We start from the raw sequence: 22,767 nt of genomic DNA, 5'->3' as shown, positions 1-22,767 counted from the left end.
CTGGCCACGTCAGTCCACGTGCACGGAGGCCTGTACACGTGGAAGCACTTTGGAAACAATTTGGAAATGTGATGACCTTCTTTGCTTTGGGTCTTGAGGTTGCTCCAGCCCTGACGACCACCCAATGGGTGGTCCAGGCAGCGGTTTGATGTGAAATGGCCGTTTTAGCTGCACATTCCCTTCTCATGTTTCCCTCTCCTTCTAGCTACGCAATAAAACAGTCGTACCGGGACAGAAAATATAGTTTGCCTTTGCATGCAATGCAAAGGAAGTGTCATGTCGGCACAGATGAACTTCTTTGCGAGTAGAAAAGCCAAAAAAGAAAAAAAACTAACTTTGGACGTTTTTTACTTTTTTCCGCTTCCTTAACTCTTTTATGCCAAAGTACGGAATTTTTAAGTATGGATCTACGATCGAAATCGTATCTCACTTGTCATGTCTCGTAAGAGAATAGGACCTATTCGTCGGTTTTGGGGACGAAAACAAAATAACAAGAGTCCGTCGTTCAATCTGAAGGGTGCCACGCCGGACCGTGGCTACAGTAAACACTTCCGTACCATCGCCCAACCAAAAGCTGCACACACATGCTTCAGTCACGCAAACACACATATACTCCAGCCACACACACACAGAGGGAATGTGAAGTACCCTTCCGCGCACCATGTGACTCTGCACTCTCACACAGTGGGCCAGAAGACCGGTGGAGGCGGCCAAACTCCCAAGCGCGTTTTGAGCTCCAGAGGCGCTAAATAGGACTAACGGGGTAACACCACGTTCGGTTCCAGTCGTATTTATCGACTCTGTAGCTCGAAACGCGCTAGGGAGTTTGGCCGCCGCCACCGGTCTTCTGGCCCACTGTGAACTCTGGTCGACGTAAATACACAAGCCGAAACTCCTGCACCTTTTGCTAGTCGCGGACAAACAAAGACACCTATCCGTGTTTGTCCCGGCAACCCGGCCGTCGCTGGATGACGAGTTATCTGGGAGGGGAGTATTGTCTTCGATACGTGACAAACCACAGCCCCGGGGGCGAAGGGGGGCGAGGGATAGCCCGGGGCTGCTCGACGTGCCCCCTTTGAAGGAGAAACTTTTTGTTGACGTTTGAGTGAGGATTGGCACCGAGTCGGGGCAGGCACAGCTTTCTTTTATCTCTGTCTCGTTCTGTCCCCGTGCACGGCGCCGTGGCTGCAGCTGTCTCTCTCAAAGAGGCTCTCGAGTCAACACCTAACTGAGAACATTGGGGGCGGTGGACAGGCGCGGCAAAAGCACTCCATGACAGAGGGTGACAAACGGAATTTCTCGTTCGAAGAAAAGCATCGTTTCTTCGAGCATTGGCTAGGTGTCACCTCAGAGCTTTTCAAAGGAAAAAATCATTTTAGATTCCTCTGTAGCAGGTCTGCTTCGCGTATGACTTATCAAAGTGCTCATAGCCCTACGTGTTAAATTAATTTCAAGATTCTTAACACGGAAACGAAAAAAAACTCACCCTAGTTTGAGTAAGTTTTGAAAATCGACCAGCTAAATTCATTTCACAGGAATAAATTTGTCTCGACGAGACAATCGAAAAAGGTCAGCACACGCCTCGTGGGTGGGAAGTAAATAGTAAATGCCCTTTCAAATCGAACAAGGTTTCGGCGCCCGTTTGCCAAGGGCACTCGATTTCATTGTGTGCCCACGTACAGACGGACATACCGCACGCAGCCTGTCCTTGTCACAGGCGTGCCAGGGCCGGCAGGGTGCCCTCAGCAGGCAGGCAGCCAGGCAGGCAGGCAGCCAGGCAGGCAGCCAGGCAGCCAGACAGCCTGGCAGGCAGCTCGCCCCGCGTTCAGTAGCACGCTGAGGCACTGGCGGAGCGGACCCCGTCGACACGCGAACCACGCGGGAACCCCACCACAATGTGACGCAGAGCGTGACACACCGAGGCAAATGACATGAAAAACTTGACCGGAGACTGCTTCACCAGACCAGGATGGCAGCGAGGACCAAGAAGGACATCATCGCCCAGGTGGCGTCCGAGTACATGGAGCAGACGTCGCTTCACGGATACCGCTACCTCACTGAACCTGGCCGCCATTGGTTTGAAAGGTAAACATCAGGCATACGTGGGAGGGGGAAAGAGAAATTTGCAGTGTCTCCACGGAAACGTTTAAACGTTTCTGGGAAGTGACGGGTGGTGAAAATGTATTCCACTCAGTGGCGTGGCCGCGTCGCATCGTTTCGGCTCGCTCGCCACCCCTCCGTCTCGAGCGAGAAAACTGAATTTGGGTCGAGGAGGCGCGAAAAGAGAGCAGTCACCGATCCACTGGCGGCCAGGCCCCGGCCGAGCCCGCGGCGTCCGAGGGGGCAGTAAAAAAAAAGAAGAAAAAATGGACGGTCCCGACACGGGAATCGCTCTGGATAATGGACTTATAGCCGACACCAATACAAAATGAGGTTAGAGGCCTGATCTCTCTCTCTCTCTCTCTCTCTCTCTCTCTCTCTCTCTCTCTCTCTCTCTCTCTCTCTCTCTCTCTCTCTCTTCCCCCGGGGGAAAAGGGGTGTGCGAGAGGGGTGGGGTCGTGCAGGGGCGCAGTGGGGAGGGGGTAATTACCCCGAGGCTGACCCGATCGTCTACAGAGACGCCGCAAAACTCCACCACGCTGAAAGGGGGGGGGGTGGAATCGTCGTGGAAAAGGCCCCGTCGGAATGACCGCAGCACCGCAGCTCGGCAGACTGATTCCGAGAGTCGTTTTCTGTCTCTCTCGCACTCGAGGGACGTCCCCTGTAGGTGCGAGAGAGACAGAGCGACGAGAGCTACTCTTTGAATCGGTCCGCCGCGGAGGCCGACGCCGAGTTGCGGCCTTCTGCTCCGCTGGCGGCGGAATAGTTGAGAAATATCGGGGTCCAAGTTCTCTGGAAGGCCTCGCGGCGTTTCGTGGCGTTTCCTCGGGGATCGGCCGGACTGGCGAGTGGCGGCGTTGGTCAAGGCTCCCCGCACGGACGCCGACTTCGATGAGGGTCCTTATACTCTGAATGTAGGGTGCCCAGAAACTGGGCGCCTTTGTCGCCCGCCCCACTTTTTAGGGTGCCAAATGGCGCCCAGTTTCTGGGCACCTTTGTCGCCTAGTCTCGGGGTGGACAAACCATTAAGGAACCTGCCTTCACTCCATATTTAGAGTGTATTGGTGGAGTCGAACGCGATGCGAAACCCATCCGGCTTACGGAATGTCAGCTACAAGTGGGGATTAGATCTGCGAGCCTCTCCGCTGAAGGACGTTTAAAAAATATGATGCCCGAAAAGAAAACATTGACAACACGGGGAGGGCCGACCGGCGTGCGCGGGATGCTGAGTGTCCTGCGGATACGTGACCAGTGTCCGCCCCTCGGCCCCTCGGCCCGCTCGGCCCCGCTCGGCCCTGAATGGCAGTCACGAGAAATTACTCCATTCATATATCTCGCGAGGGCCTTCCTGGCCTTGCTCTGCGTCTGACAGCTTGCGTGTGCGTCCAGCATGTGGCCGGCCCGCACAGTGGGCCAGAAGACCGGTCGAGGCGGACAAAACTCTAGAGACGCGTTGGGAGCCCCACAGTCGCTGAACAGGACTCGAACCGAACGTGTGACCCCACCAATGGATTGCTCTCCGAACGAGGAATCCATTGGTGGTGTCACACGTTCGGTTCGAGTCCCATTTAGCGACTCTGGAGCTCAAAACGCGCTCAGAGTTTTGTCCGCCGCCACTGGTCTTCTGGCCCACTGTAGCCCGCCGCAGCCCGCCCCAGCAGGTCCCCAGGGCACGGCTGGACTGTGTCCAGTGGGCCTGGCAAGACCAACGGACAGTTTTCTTCGTGAAAGGTTTCACCTTAGTTTCAGCAAACCAGCGCCGCACACTATAACTGCCGATGGACTTTTTGTCTACGACAATGTCAATCTGTGCATATGTAAGTTATATACAACGTCATAAGTAAATGAGGTACAGTTTTATAGATGCTTTTGCACAATTTGAAAAAAAAAGTAATAATTTGAAAAAGAAAAAAAAACTGTTTCCAAGAGAACACGGCTTCTGTATGGTCAAAGAAAGGAATGAAGCACTATTTGGCTGTTTTGGCAACACATCCGGGAATCGGAACGGCCGTATGGAGGCACAACGGGCCCTGCCTCACATGGCTTGGCTGCGTCGCCCTACCCGTTCCCGCTCTTCCCCGGCCATCTACAGTACATTCCCCTCGTGTACCAGTTGTTTTCGAAGTCTGAGGAGCGCGGGAGCGCGGTAGGGGGAAGGGAGGGAGGAGGAAAACGGTGAGGAGCAGAAAATGACGTGACGGGAATTCGTCCCAGCCGGGCCGCCCCCGCCCCCTTCATCAGCCGCCCCCGCGTCCCCGGCCTCGCTCGGCGTGCCATCCGCGTCTTACGGGTTTACCCTCACCGTGCGCCCACCAGTACCCGTTTTCGAACAGACCGACGACTCACAGTGGGCCAGAAGACCGGTGGAGGTGGCCGAAATTCGCTACATTTTGAGCAAACGTAAACTCGTAAAGAAAGTATCTCTTAATTTGCGAGCAAACTTATTACTCACCAACAAAACACTCTTTGGATGAGCAGTTAGAAGGTTTAAAATACTGGGTAGGGTTTTAAGCTCGCGCAGTCCTCCCCCTCCCCCTTGATCTTCCCCCAGCCTCGTCGGGCTTCCACTCCACCATCCGATGCCCAGTCCGCAGCGCCGCATCCCCAACTTTGACAATCCGCGCCAAGGTCGTCCAAGGTCGTTCGACGACGCCCACTCGGGAAGGAAATACGCTGCGGCATGAAAACGGCCGCATTAACCTCGACAACCGCCTCACTAGTGGGACCAAAACTCGAGACGCGTTTCGAGCTCCAGAGTCGCTAAATGGGACTCGAACCGAACGTGTGACCCCACCAATGGATTCCTCGTTCGGAGAGCAATCCATTGGTGGAGTCACACGTTCGGTTCGAGTCCCATTTAGCGACTCTGGAGCTCAAAATGCTTTCGCTCACAAAAAAATTGCGTATCGACTTGATTGGTTGCTGCTTCCAGGCTGGTGTGGCTGGTGGTGCACGCGCTGGCCACTGCGGGCGTGGTGTGGCAGGTGCAGACCATGTACCACGAGTACCGCACCCAGGTGCCCATCACCACGGTGCAGTCCAGCCACTACCACGTCTCCCTGGTGCCCTTCCCCGCCGTGGCCGTGTGCGACATCAACAAGATGCGCAGGAGCAGGGTCGAGGCCCTCGCCGCCAAGCTGTACGTCTCCATGCACCAAACGCATTCAAAAAACAAGCGGAAATGCAGAGCAGCAAACGGCCTTACCGTGTCACCCCACCAATGGAATCCTCGTTCGGAGAGCAATCCATTGGTGGGGTCACACGTCCAGTTCGAGCCCCATCAAGCGACTCTGGAGCTCAAAACGAGTATAGAATTTTGACCGCCTCCACTGTTTTTCTGCCCCACTGCACGCCGCATTCAAATAAATAAAAAAATTAAAATTTACATTTCAAAAAATTTAACGGTAAGATTTTTTGATTTTTTTAAAAGTTTTTTTAAGTTTTTCTTTAATTGTTTTTTTAAAGGTTTTTTACTTTTTTTTAAAGTTTTTTTAAAGTTTTTTTATAATTATTTTTTTTGAAGTTTTTTTTTTAATTTCTGGTTCTTGTGGTGCTGCAGGATCCGAGAGTACGGCCTTGGCGGCATCTCACAGGCCGAGCTGACCAGCCTGATGCGCTACATGGGCCGCCTCTACGACGCCAGCCGGGAGGGCAAGGAGAGCTCCTCCAGGCTGCAGGACCTCTTCGCCAAGTACAACGTCACGCTGGAGTACAGGAGCACCATGCAAATGGTGCGTCAGAAAACTTCTTTAAAAAAATGGAAATGACGAGGGAACTGCACACTCGTTATTCGACGAATGTGACGTCATGTTCAAGGATGTCACGTTCGTCGGATCTTGATTTAACATTGGATTGGACATGATTCAAAAATTCACATTCTAACGAAAATGACCTTGGCCCTCCAGCTCGGCTCGCAGTGCGACGAGCTGCTCCTGGCCTGCAAGTGGGCGGGGAAGACCAAGCCGTGCATGGACCTGTTCGAGACGCGCAAGACCATGGACGGGTACTGCTGCACCTTCAACTACGTGCGGCCGAGCGACAACTTCGACACCAGGTGAATCTGTTTCCTGACTTTCAAATATTTCTGTGGCCATCACAGGCAAGTCTGTGTAGCATGACGGTTAGAGTGGAGGGGACGACAACGGTCAAGGTACGAGCTGGGAAGTCGCGGGGGCGACGGGGGGTGGTGGGGAGGGGGCGGTTGGGGGGGCGTTGCTAACCGCCGGCGGGCGGCTGTTTTTTGCCGCGACTCCCAACCGCAAGATACTTGCAATAAGGTTCTGCAAACTCATCAGAACCTCGTCGTGGCTTTGACGTTGGGGAAGGTCGGGCCGGTACAGCGCAGCAGCGTGCCCGTTTTTTCCCCTCGCCTCCTTCGAGGGTTAGTTAGCGCCTCAGTCCCCTCGGGATCCCGTGGGGCCCGGCCGGGCCAGCCGACACAGCCAGCAGGCTGATTCCGAGGATGCCTTCGTCGTTCTGTCTCTCTTGCACCCATCGGGCGGCCCGTAGGAGTGCGAGAGAGACGGTCCGACGAAAGCGGTCCTCAGCCACGAGCGCGCTGCACGCCCACAAGGCCAACCCTCGTGGCCGGGGAGTCAGCAGAGCCGGCAGAGCCGGCAGAGCCAGGGTTGTTGGTCTCTTCACGTCCTGCGGTCTGATGGCCGCAGTAATCTTCTTTACATTATCATGGGGCCGCCCTCCCACCACCTCGCCGAACAAAACCGCCCCTCGAAGCACCGCCTTGTGAACCTCCTCGCTTGTCACATGCACCACACAGTGCATCTCGGAATCGGAGCTCTTGTCATTGTTGCTGTTTTATCTTCCTAGTTCTTTCCTGCGTTTCAGAAAAATTTTGAAATTTGTTTTGAGTTCGTGGAAGTCCCCGTTCCTGTCTTGAGCGCCTTTTCCGCCGTCAAACTTTGCGACGTTTGACGACAAAACCTGTCTAAAACAGGAAGTAGAATGCAAAAGCGGTACACGATTCATCCAGTCCAATTATGACAATAGCGTATTCTCCGTCCAAGTCTCCATGACAATGTCCTTTTACGCCCTCTTCTGCAGTGTTCCTGACCTTGGAAACGCGGATATCTAAGTATTGGTCTGCGTAAATATGCACTTTCTTAGATTTGTATTTTCTATTTATTCCCGATGCAGACTTCTTGCCAACGGCTCCATTGCGGCAGCTAGACGGTAAGACGCGTCTGGGGCAGATAGACAGTTAAGATATTAGGAAAGGGAAGCTGGGACAGAATCAAAACAAACCACATTAAGAAAAACTACAATTTAAATTTTTTTTTTAAATGAAAAACAGATAAAAAAGTTTTTTAAGCCAACCTTCTTCCTGCCCCAACTTTCCTTTCTTTCCGACACCCAGCCTTCACAAAAAAGGGACTAAATAGAAATAGAACGTTTTCATTTTACCGAATAAATAATTCAAACGTGGCGGCTTACACAATAAAATATTATGCTAGCTGAATGCTTAACGCACATGCACCGTTTTGAATTTCTTGCAAGTCAGTAATTAAAATTTAGCTGCAGATAACTGCTGATTCGCACTCATTCCTTTCCCCTTTCACACCAAATACGGCCTTCATCTTGTCAATAATACCTAAGACGAATATAAATAACTTTCTGCTTCAAAATGGGAGAAACAGCTAAGACAAGTCTAGAAGTTTAATTTGTTGGACGCGCTTTTCAGTCACGACGTCAAGGACCACGATTCCGATCGCCCTCCCACAGAGGCGGAACAGTCCTTGACCGCAGGGCCCATGATGGGACTCTCCGTTCTGGTCAACTCCAACCTGTCTGAGTACTTCTACCCATTGCTTCCGACCACAGGTATAAAGGTGCGCCTTCACAACAATTACAGGAAATGGATATTCGTATGGATATGAGTATCACAGTAATGAGCTCATGCAAGTGAATTGTGCAGTTGCTCGTGTTCAACCCCAACGACTACCCGGACACTGCCAGCGGTGGTCTCATTGAGAAGCTTGTCATGACTCAGCAGGAGGTATTCTTCACCCTGAGCTCCGTCACGACCAAGCCAACCACAGAGGTACGTCCGGACAAAACGCACGGTGACGCGAGGAGCAAGTGAAAATGAATGGATTCCGACAGGTCCAAGACCTGCCCAAGAACCGGCGCAGTTGCCTGTTCAGCACGGAGGTGGCCTTCTCCAGCTTCTACTCCTACTCGGACTGCCTGATGGACTGCCGGGTACAGTCCATGCGGGACCTGTGTGGCTGCGTCCCCTTCTTCTCGCCCGTCAAAGGCAGAGAAGGTAATGCATTGCATCTTCTCCTCACCCTTCTTCTTCTTCCTCTTCTTCCTCTTCTTCTTCTTCTTCTTCTTCTTCTTCTTCTTCTTCTTCTTCTTCTTCTTCTTCTTCTTCTTCTTCTTCTTCTTCTTCGTCTCCTCCTTCACTTCCGTCCTGTGCACACATTTGAACCGTCAGTTCGATTGATTGCACACACGGGGCGAGGAGAATCCGGTTGGGGAGGGGAGCGCCTGCCTTTGCCTGCAGAGCCGTGCACTCACCGCGTTAAGCGAATGAGGGCTCTCGTGCCCGCACGGCTGGACTGAGCCGGAGGAGGGCGGGAGCGGCGGCAGTGGGGTGGGTCGTGCGTACCGCGTACATTCCGCAGCAGAAGAGTCAAACGTCCGTTCCAAAATATTTTATGAAAATAGGTTGCTAGTCTCGAAACCGCACGGGTGCAGTGTGACCGGCTGCATTAAATGAAAGCCCCTAACCCACTTTTTAGCGCAGTAGACCCGTTTTCACCTTTATGCCAGTGTGGTCGTAGAGACAACCGAGAAGAGAACCTTCTCTTCTACCAGAATTGCTTCTGAGGCGGGTAGCGACCTAAGGTCAAAGTGGGCCCAGCACTCTGGCAGGCTTGAGCGCCCGGATGCCTTTGTGATGCTCGCAAGTGTGGGCGTTGGCGCGGTACCGCATCGCATCGAAGTACGTCCCGTTTCGAATGACTGAGGTGAATGAAGGGTGCCCAGAAACTGGGCGACATTTGGCGCCATAAGAAAGTGTCGCGCAGTCTGCGACAAGGCGCCCGTTACGGGCATCCCAATAATGGGTCGTCGAAGCACCGCACGCGTGCAGAGACCGGTGATTAAATGGAAAGCCACTAACCTAACTTTTTTTTACGCAGTAGACACCTCTTTCACTTTATGCCAGTGTGCAGTCCAGTAGAGTACACACCGAAGAGAGACAAGAACAGCTCTTTCTTCTTCTCCAGAATTAAAATACTTCTGAGGTACGGGGTTACGCGAGTTTCCTGCTAAGTGATAAAAAGTGTGGCGCCCCGAAGCACTCAGATGGATTCAGGCTTTGCAGCGCCTCGGTGCCTTTGTGTTTGCTCGACGAAAGTGTGGCGCCGTCTTGGCGCGGTGCGGCGCATCCTCGAAGACGTCCCGGGGATTTCGGGGAACGTGACGTGAGGATGAATAATGAAGCGGGAATGGAATAAAGCAAACTCGCAGATTAACGCAGAAAGTATACAGCTGTCCGCGTCTGCGACGCAGGGCCTCTCGATCCTCTGGCAGCATTCCCAATATTTGGTGATTCGATTATAGAGCAAATCTGCTTGCCTTTGCAGAAGACACGAGGATGTGTGAGATCGGAGACCTCAAATGCCTCAACAAACATACCGGTAAGTGCTGCCGCCACCGTCGCTCTGGTCCATGATCCGTGCAACTCACCTGCAAACAACAGAGAAACTTAAATCAGTCACGCACGCCACACCTCAAGAAATCTCAAGTCCGCAAAATCTGAATGGTCACTGTATCTTTGAAAGCAAAAATGTTCGGTAAATTTGTGTCGTGTCCATTTTCAACAAAAATGAAATTTTCTATGTAAGACGCACTGGTGGTACAAAATCCTGCTTCAAAAATGATATATAATCCCGTAACCTTTTCAAGCGTGTATTCCACCAGCCAGTGCGATGCAAATTATGGGTTCAAATGCACAGGACACAAATGCATATCTCTTCGAACGTAATACGAAGAAAATGATGGAATTGCCTAACTTTTCTTCGTAGCCGTGAAGCTAATGCTTTGTGGGCCTTTTGAGCGCGTAAAGCAACAATAAATCGGTTACACCCATAAGCTTTTGGATTCACAACGGTGCTTGTTTCCGCTGTGCAGAAATGTGGCAAACCCTGCGACCCAGCGAGCCTCTGCGCGGCCTGGAGCTGGAGATGACTCAGTCCTTGGAGTGCAAGGACTGCTACCCCGCCTGCGGCGACACTGTGTACAGTGTGGAGACAACCACCATGCCCCTCCAGCAAGTGCTCATGGACCACTCCACCTTCCTGTGAGTGCGGGGCCGACGACCAGACACGAGCAGATTGTTTATCCCGATATTGCGTGAGAGAGAGAGGGGGGGGGCCTCAGTTCACTTCCCATCCTGCATTCGATACAGTCTGAGTGATTCAGTGTTCGAGAAAACGAACCTGAATGCTACTCTCGATGCTTGAACCAAATGCTGAAAACCAATGATTATTGCAGGAAGGGCTTCAAAGTGGCGAACCACAGTGTGTTCCACATTTTCTTCGGCTCCACGAGCCAAACTCTGATGAATAAGAGCGTCCGCATGGCTTGGCACGACCTCCTCAGTGAGTTTTAATTTCTTCTGCAATTTATGCGCTCAGCTCTACACTGATACTGAACTCAAAGAACAAATTAGACGAAACATTCAGATATTAGCTATCAAAAGTTAGAGATCAAGCCGCTGTAACTAAAACATTATTTAGGGCAGCTGATTTCTAATTGCATCAACTAAACTGTTGTTTGGGACCGCTGGAGACTACACGTCGGCTGCCAAAACTGTTTTTTGTTCCTGTTGCAGGCAACGTGGGCGGCATTTGCGGCGTGTTCGTGGGCTTCAGCGCCATGAGCGTCATCGAGTTTCTCTACTTCTTCACGCTGAGGGTGTTCGTGGCCCTGAGCAGGCGCAAGCAAGGCCTGGCCGCGTCCAGGGCGGGGCTGGCGACCATCACGGGCAAGGCGAACCTCACCGTGCAGCAACACATGGTGGCCCCCGGCAGAGGCTCCGTCGGGGTGCCGAAAGGCCCGGGGAGCCTCCCCAACTACCCGAGGGTGAGCTGCACAGTGGGCCCCATTGAGTCCCATTTAGCGACTCTGGAGCTCACCACCCCTGTTTTAAAAAGCATTGGTTCATGCATGCTCACTAATTCGTGCAATGTTTGGGATCAGGAGATGCTAAGCGCCGGACTGCTGCTGACCCCCACCACGGCGCACCCGGACGGCCAGTACTTCAACTGGGGGCGCTACGCCCTGCAGCAGTGGCGCGGCGGACCCAACGAAGGGAAACAATAACAGGAATAAAACTTTATCAAACGAAACCAACTTTATTCGCGTCGGCGACAACAGTGGCTCGACACCGTTTTGTCAGGCAAAGACGACCGCCTCGGCGCTGCCTGGCCGTCCGCCAGCACGCCTGTCTGTCTGCCAAAGCACTGCGGGGAGGACTTGTCAATCGGTCGCTCCTCGTCGACGCCTCCCCCCCCCCCTCCCTTTCCTTTTCTCCCTTTACTTAGGTGACAGGTGAGGATATTGATGAATCCGGTACGAGGTCGTGCAGTCCGGGACGAACGTGGTGGACTTGTTGAATGGAGACCCCCCCCCCTCCCCGCCACCCCACGCTCGATCATCGCGCCATTAACCTTCGGCAATCAAGCGACTTAGTTGCTGACTAATCACCGCGCTAATGTCCGCGGGCCGCGCAGTAAGACGCGAGACAAACCTGCAGGAGAAATTCATCGCGGTTTTTTCCGCGTCTGCAGCAAAGATGACAAAAAAAGGGATCGCCATTTGGGAATGAAGCTATCTTTTTGCGCCTCATTCAAGTGTAACAGAGATAGAATTTAGCGAACTTTTTTTCCCATGATGATTCGCATCGTTTGCTTTTACTCGATCTACTACACCTTCGGAGCGCTGTGGGGCAGGTGAGGGTAGGCGCTGGGATGGGAGGAAAGTGGGAGCATGCAGGGCCAGCGTCGGCTCGCTGGGCTACGCAAAATCAGGTTGCAGCGACATTCTGGGAGGATATTCGTGAATATTGCAATGATAGCACTGCTGGCAGGTGGTGGAGGGGACGGGGAGCAGGGGGAAAGAGGGAGAGGAGAAGAGGGGCCGAGGGAGGGGGGAGGGGAGTGATATGCAATAGCGGAGAGGTTAGGGATCGGCGGATGTTCGCCGTGCCACGGTTCAATTGATCCACCCGTCTCCCTTTCCGTATATACCTAGGGCTCCAGTCTCACTGCATCGCAGAAGCCGGTTCCCTCCCGATTTAATTTCAACACACACACACACACACACACACACACACACACACACACACACACACACACACACACACACACACACACCACACAGCAGCAGCTCACTCACACATACGACCGCTGCCCCTCCATCATTGGATGCCATTTGACAAAGAGAAGGGACTCACAAAGGCTGGGATATTCGTGACACACGCTGTGTCGCGCCTGAAAGAGAGAGAGAGAGAGAGAGAGAGAGAGAGAGAGAGAGAGAGAGAGAGAGAGAGAGAGAGAGAGAGAGAGGGGGGGGGGAGGGAGAAGAGAGGCTGCAGTCACAGCGACTATTGCCCTCTTTCAAGTTTTATTACTTAAGGCCGCACACCTAGAAAAAAAGGAAATAAAAAATGGAAGAGAAGAAATTTTGGCGTTGTCTCAAAGGACCGTCGAAAGATTTTGGGATGGTTTAAAGTCACAATGCGGTGTGGTCACTTAGCTGACTTTGAGAATAGCGTAATTTTCTGAGTAAGGAAGTTGCGAAGCCGTTCCACTTGTAAACGAGTCAACTGCTCCGCGCGCGACGTGAAGCACGCGTGTCTTATCGACAGAAGCGTTCCTATTCGCAGGAACGCTCTGCCAATAACGGCCTAGAGGCCTCCCGCTGGAGGGAAAGGGATGAGCACTGAAGAGGAATGGGAACGAATCCACCCTCCGTGGAAACTGTTTCATTTGCTTCAACTGGGGAACTCAGAACCCGGAGCGGAAATGCACATGCACTGTGCTGAAAATGCTGCAAATCATCAAAGTCACATGGGGTCACACGCCGCTTGGTTCAAGCCCTGGTTAGCGACTCTGGAGCTCGAAACGCGTCAAGAGTTTCGGCCGGCTGAACGACCCCGCTGTCGCAGTGCAGCAGGGAATCAAACATTTTCCATCTCGGTTTTATTTATGGCCCGAACTGCGGCGGCTCTCAGCCAATCACGGCCTACCAATTCCCGTTTAATGACCTACTTTCGGACATTGTGTCACCGCGTCGCTTCTCATATCGCACGACCGCAGGACAACTGCCGCCATTGGCGGAAAATGAGGTCATTCAGTTAACGGCTGTGAATAACGATGGTTGCAATGGTTGCATGCGATGGTTTGTGTGCGACGGTTGCATCATTGCAGTGGGGTGCGTCGACCCTCCGCTTGGTATTGATTGGCGTGGATTTAATTGCGCGTACATCGGGAGGCCTCACTATTCCACTGCAAAGCCACAATCCCGATTTCCAACTGAAAAATGCCGCGCAGTCATATTACTGAGATAATTTTTCAGTACTTTACGACACAAATCTGTCATAATACAGAGAAATTTGTTAGTGATATGAATAAATTGGTCATAAGTTATTGAGAACTCTTCACCGTCGGTTACTACCTTCGCTGCGCAGTCATAATACTTGCCTTGCTGATGCCAATTGCCCTCTGCCTTTTTTTACGCTCCTCCCTTTGACACGTGCAGTTGGGGTGCAAAAATAATGAGGTAAAGCCGAATGCAACGAGATGTGTTCTAGGACCCACTTAGCCTAAAGGACCCCAGCAGCGCCACGCTGGCGGTACACTGGCAAGCGCGAAAGCCCCGCCGAAGCACCAGGAACGCGGTCTCGCCGCGCTCTGCAAGCCGATTATTATTCCCCAGACAGAATCATCCACTCAAACAACTTTGCCGCCGTGTGGAAAATAATCCACGCGGGCGTTTCAGGAAAAGCGGAAATACTGAGTGAAAACGCTGCACCGCGTCGACGCGCCCCTCATAAAAGTTTGGAGACCGCCTGCGCGCGTGTGGCCGCTTTTCAACATCCCCAACTAGAACTAGACTACGCAGGCAGAGACCGTCGGGATCGATAGAAGTCACCTGCGGTGGGCAAGAAGACCGGCGGCGGAGGCCACAACTCTAGACGCGTTTTGAGCTCCAGGGTCGCTAAGCCGGACCCGAACCGAACATGTGACCCCACCAATGGATACCTCTTTCGGAGAGCAATCCATTGGTAGGGTCACACGTTCGGTTTGTGTTCCATTTCGCGACTCTCGAGCTCAAAATCGATCCAGGAAGTTTTAAAAATAACTTTTAATAATATAAAAAATAATTCGAGTAAATTATATTAGTTAAGAGATGACTTTTTGGGGTGTACTCTGGGTTGCTGTCATCTACTGAAAGTTAAGTTATTTCGTCCTCAGAAACCAGCGATTGAAATTTCAGATTGATCGGCTTCTTTATCAGAGTGTAGCAACACGACGCATGGAACTTAGTTTCCCAGAGTGTAGGTTGCCGATGCGCGGGCGTCGCCGCCTCCGCACAAAGCATTGGTCTAATAAGCGCGTGTAACGCCAGCCCCATTGTCGACATGGCACGCCAGGGCCTCGACAGCACCGTGTCAAAACGAGCCCGCTCTGAAAAAGAAGGGTCTGATGAAGCTAACAAGCAATTCAAATGAGTTTGGCGGGAGCTCTGCGCGTTGTCGGGCGGGCGGACAGACAGACGGGTGGCGGGCAGACAGACAGACAGACAGACACGCGCGCGCAAGCGGACCGTGTGCTTCATCACGGCGTTGACTAATTAGATTCTGTTATGTACCAGGAATTGATTAAATATGCTCGTTCAGCAACAAACTCTGGGACGGCGGAACCAGGATATCGCTCCGCGGTCTCTTTCCAATTCCGACCACTAATTCCTACAGTGCGCCAGGTGGTGTGATGTGGATGCTGACCCGAGCTAGACCCTGGGCGTGGCGTGGCGTGGCGGGGTGGGGCGTGGAGGGGTGGGGAGTGGCGGGTTGGGGCGTGGCAGGGTGGGGCGTGGGCTCGGAGTAATGCGGACAGGAGCCCATTAGGAATGCCCCACTGCGCCCCTGGATTCCGATCTAGACATAGTATGTGCAACGTGCCTGGACCTAAAACCGTTACACTCGAATAAACTTGGCCGGGGTAGCCTCTCGAGTTTTGGCCGCCGACGCCAGTTTTCAAGCGATCAAATGGAAAGTGCTCCCTCTTTCAAATTAATTCTCAAACACAATTTCGTCCTCGTAATTTTTTCCTCCGCAATCTTGGCGGCAAATTTCGAAGAAAAGAAAAGGTTTCATTTCCTATGATTTGGACGTAGCTTTCCTCTGAAATTGGGCCACACTGAAGCGATCTTGGGGAATAATTGCCTGAAATACAGAGCGCGAATGTGTATACAGACGTAAAGTGAATACGATAAAGTGAATTGGCATCACAGACGTCGGGCAACTGTCGGCACGGCAAAAACGGCTCCTGGTTTTTCCAGGAACTCCCTGGAAACACAGAATGTGACCTGGGAAATCCAGGAGCCGTTTTTGCCGTTGCGATACCGACACGAGGAAAATGCGCCACCTCGATGGGAACACTGCTCCCGGAAGCCAAAATTTCGTAGCTGCTTGGTCAGAAGCAATAAACGAATGGTTCGGTCAACATTGACGCTCGACTGTTTTCTCATTGAGCAACTTCATTAGGCCGAGGGTCTGTCTGACTGTAGACACGTTCGCTTGGATGGGCGGCCGAGATGTGTGTCTGGAGCAGCCCGTAGGCCGCCGAAGGCGCGCTCGGACCCAGAACCGGGGTGGGGGGTGGGGGTGGCACTTCAAAAGTAGTTAGCATATATCGCCGGCAAGCGCGGGCTGGGTTATGTTTGTTTTCTACTGGGGTGTACACACGTATATTCCAAACAAAGGGGAGGGTGCGAGGAAGAGGCGCGAAGGGAGGGAAGGGATGAGAAGGGGATGAGAAAAAGGCGTGAAGGGGAGGGAGGGATGAGGGACGTGAAAGAGAGAGAGAGGCACCAAAGAAGAGACGATGCAAACAATAAAAGCGGTACTTTTCTAGGAAGGACTCCCTGCCAAGGACGACGCCACACTCCGCCCCAAGGTTTGCGTTCCAAATTAGAAATCATGTATGGCCGCATCGCGGGGCTGGGAAAGAAATAAAATGAACTCGCCCGCCTTTCCGTGGCGAGCAAACAAGGAAACTGCGGCGAGGAATGCATGCTGCCCGTAAACACATTCCGTCCGGACGCAAAAAACGACGTCGTCACTGTGACGGTCGGTTTGCCAACGCCGCCCGACTTTCCGCTTTCCCAACTTTAGAAACGGCATTCGCGGCAAAAACAACCCTTTCTTTCCTTTACACTTTTGTTTTCGAAACGAAGTCGGCATGGCAGGCTTTGCTCTTTGGAAACGTGGCGCGTCTTTTCACGCCAAAGCCTTTGGGAATATTTACAGAAGCTGGGGGAACAGGAACACACTGTGGAGAAAGACAAGGAGACGCGAAGGACTGGCAGGCAACACCCGGATCTGGACGGGAGAGGAGGGACTATTACGCGGTGATGCAAAACAGGTCAGCCGTGAAAAGTTCCGCACGCTCTCATATTTCTGCTTGGCGACAGAGTAATCTACGCCCTCGCGGGGCACCGGCCTCGGAAGGATGAGGAGCCAAATTCAAAAGCAAACGACGGCGCATTGAGATTCAGATTCAGGTCCGGATTTTCTAAGGTAGATTCGAGGGGAACGGCAAAATTTTGGCTGTATTGCTTGCTGTGGTACACTGCTAGGAAAAATTAAAGAGATTTTATTTTTAAAATCCAGTAGATATTTCACGTACGAGAGGTACGGATTTTCCCTTCCCCTAAACCGCCCCTGGATTTTATCCCTTTCCGAAGCAGGGCGTTCAAAATTAACGCCGATTTAAGTAGTCAAGCAGTTTCATACGCCAAAGGGCGTGGATTTCAAACATGGGTGTCTCTACTAGTTGCAAGGAGTCATTGACTGCATGCGGCGTTGGACTTGTTTTTGCTGTCACCACGTGGAGGCTAGGTTTTCTCGAAACGAGGGTGGTTGGGCGGGTCAGGGGAGGCCGCGTGGTCCACTTTAACCTCCCTCTCCCCTTTCCATACCCCCTCCTACCCCGTCCATCCACCCACTGCCTCAATCCTACCCCCCACTCCCCGCTGGTGCAAGCGCCAGCAGGCGGTTGGAGGCAGAAAGATTAATGTTTAAACTTTTGCGTAATGTGATCAAATGATTGCAAGCACAAAAGCGCGCGAACAAGGCAAGGGCGCGAGCGAAGGGAGGCGGAGAGGGAAAAAATGTCGGCTGGAGGAATATTTCGAGGCGAGAGCGCCCGTTTTTACCCTGCTGCGTTCGTGTGCAAACTCACACACACTCTCACACACACCTATGGAGAGAGAGAGTGAGAGAGAGAGAGAAAAAGAGAGAGAATGACACTTATCTTTCAGCACACACACACGGGCCAGCGTCACCTTTTAAAGCGCAAACCAAAATGCAAGTGACGAGTGCGCGCTGCGGAGCACAGCGAGATAGGCAATCCACCACACCAGTCGGTCGTACCGCTGCCGCCAACAGGGCTGCAGCGGACTGATCCTGCCAGGCGTGCCGCCACTCCTTCTCTGTCGCACCCGCGGAGAGCCCCGTTCAAGTGCGACAGAGAGAGAGAGACGGAGAGACGACTCCTCGCTCGCCAGGGCTCTCTGCGACGTAATTAGCGCAGCCGAGCCGACTAACTCGCAGCCATGCTTGTTTTGATGAGGCGCGATGCACGCAGCGCCGCCGCCACGCGCATTTCTCATCCGCGGGGCCTCCCGAAACACGCACTTCCTCATTCACTCCGGCACACTGCTACAACGGAGGGGTTACACAGTGGGCCAGAGGACACGTCAAATGTGCCCCGCGAAACCCCCGAGCAGAAGACTGCGCAGTGCACTGGGAATCAGATGCAAGACGCCACCACACTGCACTGAATGCCTTATCTGTCGCCTGGAGGGAGGACCGATACGCGCGCAGCTGCAATCGTTCAGCCCCGAGGCGCCGATAAGCGGGCAGGCCCCCAACAGGAGCGTTTTGACTCACAGACGCCACACCCGTGCTCACTCGTTAAAATTTGGCCAGATTGTCTGAAACCTGTCTAAAATCCTGATCAAAATTTCAGAATCGCACAAGTCCGTGCAAAACTGCGTACAAATTTGCACTAATTTTCACAGTGGCCCAGCCGATTGAACTGTCCCGGGCCTGGCCCAGGAGGGTATCGGTCTCAGCGCGAACCCACCACCCCTTCCCTTTCACTCCTCAATGCGCCTCCCATTCTGGCCGCCATTCATTCGCGCCCTCTTGGTCAGCATTCCGTTGCCGTCACGTGGTTATTCATTAAGATGTCGGCGGGCCAGACGGGCTGGAGGGGGATGGGATCGGAGGGTGAAGGGGAGGGGAGGGTGGAGGGGGGTGGCGGGGGGGGGGCAGGAGAAGGGTGGAGGGGGGACCTGGAGGGGGAGGGGAGGGGGTGGAGTAGAGGGTGGAGGGGAAGGGCGGCGGCGTGGCGATGAATTACTTCAATCTTGCTTAGTGCTCCTCGGATTGATGGCGCCTACAATGGCTCGGCGCGCCAAGGAAGCCTGGAATGGAATATTCCCGGAGACACGCAGATGGCGCCTTTCTTTAACTTTGCTTCTTCTCAAGGCGGGGCGGCCAGGCCTCGGGCTGCTGACTGGCTCCGAAGCCTCTCTCTCTCTCTCTCTCTCTCTCTCTCTCTCTCTCTCTCTCTCTCTCTCTCTCTCTCTCTCTCTCTCTCTCTCTCTCTCTCTCTCTCTCTCTCTCTCTCTCTCATGGGGCGCCTCGTGTGGGTGCGAGAGAGACTGACCGACCAGACCTCCGGCTCGGCATCAGGCTGCAGGCAGGCCATGGCGGCTCGGCTTGGCTTGGCTTGGCTGGGCTTGGCTGGGCCGGAGGAAGCCGAGATAGCAGCAGAGGTCGGCTTCTCTGTAGGTGGCTGCCAGAAAAAGCAACTTCGATGCGGTCTTTCATCCCGCGAGCGCGCCGAGCGCGCAGAGAGAGGGAGCTGCTAAAAATATGCCATCAAGCCGCGCCAACAAAGCGCTCAAAGCAATCCGGGACGAATCGTTCCCCACAAAAAAAAGTTACTACGATGTTCTATGAAATAATTTCATTCTAAACGTTCCAGTTCTTCTTGTAAATTATATTAATTTGCTCAGCAGAGTCGCTAAATAGGACTCGAACGTTCCGTGTGGCCCCACCAATGGATTGCTCTCGGAACGAGGAATCCATTGGCGGGGTCACACGTTGAGTTGGAGTCCTGTTTAGCGACTCTGGAGCTCAAAACGCGTCGGGAGTTTTTGCCCCCTCCTCCGGTTTTCTGGTCCACTGTGTGCTTACCCTCGCAGTTCCCCGAATCGGTTACAAACCGTGCGACGTGCGCAGCGCCGGGGGCACTTACCTGCAAGCAGAAAAAAGGAGAACGTTACAACTTTCCGGGGCGACACAGCAGGTGGGGTGCCATGGCCAGGCCGTGGCCAGCCAGCAGGTTGGTAGGCATACGTCAGGGGCAGGCAGGCCTGCAGGCAGCGCGCGGACCGAGAGGGCCGAGGGAGACGGGAAAAAGCGTCGCCAACTTAGGACCGTAATTCCCTATGTCGATCGGGTTCGAAATGTCCCAAGTTTGCCCGGACGCATTGACTCCGACGACCTCCATTTTGACGCATCGGGGGACGCACCCCGCCCCACCCCACCCCGCCCCCCACCGCCCCCACCCCGCCCCGGCAGGCAGCCCAGGCATTGCCAAAGGTGTTTCCCGTCGGCCCTGCCATTCCCAGGCCCTTTTTCGCGGGCCCGCTTCCGCTAAGTTCTCGTTTCGACTCGGGAAGGGGAGGGAAGGGGAGGGGGCATTCCAGGTAACGAACCGTGCGGAGGGGACAACAGGTGCGGGACAAGCCGAGGAAGACGCAACGAGCTGGTAGGGCCTGGATGGTGGAGTCTGGATGGTATACCATCCGCTATAGCGTCAGGCTGGTGGCGTCTGGACTGTAGCGCCTGGATGGTAGCGTCTGGCTGGTGGCGTCTGGATGGTAGCGTCTGGATGGTAGCGTCTGGATGGTAGCGTCTGGCTGGTGGCGTCTGGATAGCGTCTGGCTAGTTGCGTCTGGCTGGAAACGTCTGGCTGGTAGCTCCTGGCTGGCGATGCCTGTGGCTGTTAGACCGAGGCCGGTACCGCCCGGCTGGTGGCCATGTCTCGTTTTGCAGTGCAGGCGGGCATGTGTCGGGCCCGAAATGGCACACGATCATGGCTAGCCTTAAGGAAGGCCGGTACCGCCCGGCTGGTGCCCGCACACGTTGCGGCCTGCGTGAGGCAGGCGCAGTGCGGGGCGTATGGCATCAGTTTGCTCCCGCGCGTCAAAAGACACGCAAATAGGGTGGGGCGGCCGTGCTTGGCAACCGCAACAAAATGGTGCGCGGCATGCGCGCGGCACTCAGGCCCTCAGATCGCAGGGCCGCATGAGCCTCCGTTTCCGTCGCGCGGCCGCTCGCGTGCACAGCCTGTCCTGTGTCACCGCTATGGTAAGGCAACCGCGCCGGCTGGTAGAGCAACCACACAACACCGCATTGCGCGGCACTGCCCGCCTACAGGCCTATCACCACCGATCAGCTTGGGGTCGTCCTTGCTGTCCTTCCAGTTCGCTTGTTGCTAAAAGACGGCCTACACGCAAAAAGTTATTCTGTTAGATGTAACCAACTGGCCGGCCGGATATGCTGCAGGGGCTGTACAAACACATCTACACATCAAGCGTCCTCGCGGTCCAGTCATGTCACACGCAACCCCGATCCCTTCGTGGCCCGTACTGTGGCCTGGTTGCCCGGCTCGCGGTGTCATAGGCCACCATTGTTCGTGCTAGCAGGCACACGCAACGCACGCGCAACAACACGACACACACTGCCGTACCGTTTGCCTGCCCAACATAGTCAGATGGTTGCAGTGAACATAGCACGGACCCAGGCGTATATTTTTTGATCGTGGTGCAGCAGGGGCCGGAATTTTTGACAACAGTGACGGGGGGCAACGTTTCTCGCAATCGCCGTAGCTTCACTCGGGATCCTAGTATTGTCATCAACGGTCAGAAATCCCCCGATTCCTATTTTTGGCGCTGGCCCGCCTGACTGGTGGCCTTGGTGGTCGGACAGCCCAGCGCCGCGCCCGCGCTCGGGCCGGACCATTGTTTCGTGCAATCCAGCAGGCCTACTGTCGCAAGCGCCGCGCAACACCGCCACACTGCCGACCGATTCGCCCTGTCCCACACATGGGGCGTGCGGAGTGGGTGCGAGAGAGACAGAGCAACGGACCCCCGCAGGCCGAACTCTGTCTCTCTCGCACTCGTGGCGCTGCGCAGGGGTGCGAGAGAGACAGAGCGACGGGGCGCTGACGGGGGCCGCGTCACGCGGTTACGGCGGTCTTCTCCGCCTAATCGGCAACGTATGCGTTCAGTGAACTGGACGGCGAGTGGACGGGACGGTGGCAGGGGCAGGGGAGGGGGCGTGATATATATCAATACGACGTGTGTAGTTGCGATTCAAAACAGTTTCACTCGCGCCGGGGGAACGCAATACAGCGGTCGTCACCCCCCCCCCCCCCCCCCCCCCCCCCCCAGCCGCCTGACACGGCGCGCACAGTGGGCCAGAAGACCGGTGGAGGCGGCCGAAACTCTAGAAGCGTTTTAAGCTCCAGAGTCGCTGAATGGCGCTCTCGGCGCCACAAACGATTTTTTCACTCTTTAATGGTTGCACGGCTTTCTCCCGTAAGAAATATACCAGCATACAAGTTCACAAACGATCCCCAGAAAAATAGGCATCGTCAGTTCGGAAAACAATAGAACTTTCAAGAAGAGCCCCTGGCAGGGCATGAATCACAAGTAGGAGCATCATCTATATTGACCCGCTAGCACTATGGCGGGGCAAACTCTCTCGCCACCCTCCCCGCCCCTTTTCACTGTTCCCCGTTACACACACGCACTCACACACACACACGCACTCACACACACACACACACGCACAGCGCGGCCTCGGAGGCGCGTCTCTTTACTAATGGTCGCATTTGTAACGTAGAGTCAGAAGGGGGTAGAGACGGAGGCAAAAAGGGGGTGGGGGATCCACATATGAATCATACCCTCACGGGATTAGCAGCGCTCGCTAGGCGGACGGCGACTTTGGTAAACACAACGCGAGGCCGGTGAGTGCAAGTCTTGGCACGACGTCGCATTTTCACCGAAAAATGTCCACGAAGCATCACTCTGCGATACAAAGGAAACGAGGGCATTGAAAAATGCACCAAGAAATGCTTGGTATAATGATTGCATCGGCCTTTACAATACGATGGTCTTGTTCTCGTAGGGAATCCCTCGGTATATACGCAGTTATGTACGAATGCCGCACAATTGCACTTTAAATGTTGTACAGTGAAGATTCTCCATATTATGGTGAAAATGTTCCACGGTGGAGCAGCTGACTCCATGAGATACCATCGAGAA

General features: G+C 54.0%; 2 protein-coding genes across 2 annotated transcripts in view; one reads left to right on the top strand and one right to left on the bottom strand.

Annotated features, from left to right (window-relative positions):
• Nucleotides 1-22,767, bottom strand: part of LOC117644736 (acetylcholine receptor subunit alpha-like 1) — an 80,715-nt gene that overhangs the window by 14,558 nt on the left and 43,390 nt on the right. The gene's annotated exons all lie outside the window — the stretch shown is intronic.
• LOC117644311 (sodium channel protein Nach-like) lies at nucleotides 1,843-11,454 on the top strand. The gene is made up of 13 exons (XM_034383651.1): nucleotides 1,843-2,085; nucleotides 5,033-5,239; nucleotides 5,660-5,831; nucleotides 6,006-6,154; nucleotides 7,255-7,290; nucleotides 7,799-7,946; nucleotides 8,033-8,158; nucleotides 8,221-8,383; nucleotides 9,714-9,767; nucleotides 10,261-10,429; nucleotides 10,624-10,730; nucleotides 10,964-11,214; nucleotides 11,332-11,454. Exons 1-13 carry the CDS (start codon nucleotides 1,970-1,972, stop codon nucleotides 11,452-11,454), a joined length of 1,821 nt encoding a protein of 606 aa, XP_034239542.1. The 5' UTR covers nucleotides 1,843-1,969.

This window comes from Thrips palmi, unplaced genomic scaffold (genome assembly GCF_012932325.1).
Source record: "Thrips palmi isolate BJ-2018 unplaced genomic scaffold, TpBJ-2018v1 HiC_scaffold_18, whole genome shotgun sequence".
Lineage (NCBI taxonomy): Eukaryota > Metazoa > Arthropoda > Insecta > Thysanoptera > Thripidae > Thrips > Thrips palmi.
The sequence above is the reverse complement of the archived record's forward strand: the minus strand, read 5'-3'. Positions and strand labels throughout refer to the sequence as shown.

Excerpts from the sequence above, each read along its gene's own strand:
- LOC117644311 (XM_034383651.1), top strand. The coding sequence starts at position 1,970 with ATGGCAGCGAGGACCAAGAAGGACATCATCGCCCAGGTGGCGTCCGAG. Across the intron at positions 5,240-5,659 it reads GAGGCCCTCGCCGCCAAGCT|GATCCGAGAGTACGGCCTTG; the intron begins GTACGTCTCCAT and ends GTGGTGCTGCAG. Across the intron at positions 9,768-10,260 it reads ATGCCTCAACAAACATACCG|AAATGTGGCAAACCCTGCGA; the intron begins GTAAGTGCTGCC and ends TCCGCTGTGCAG.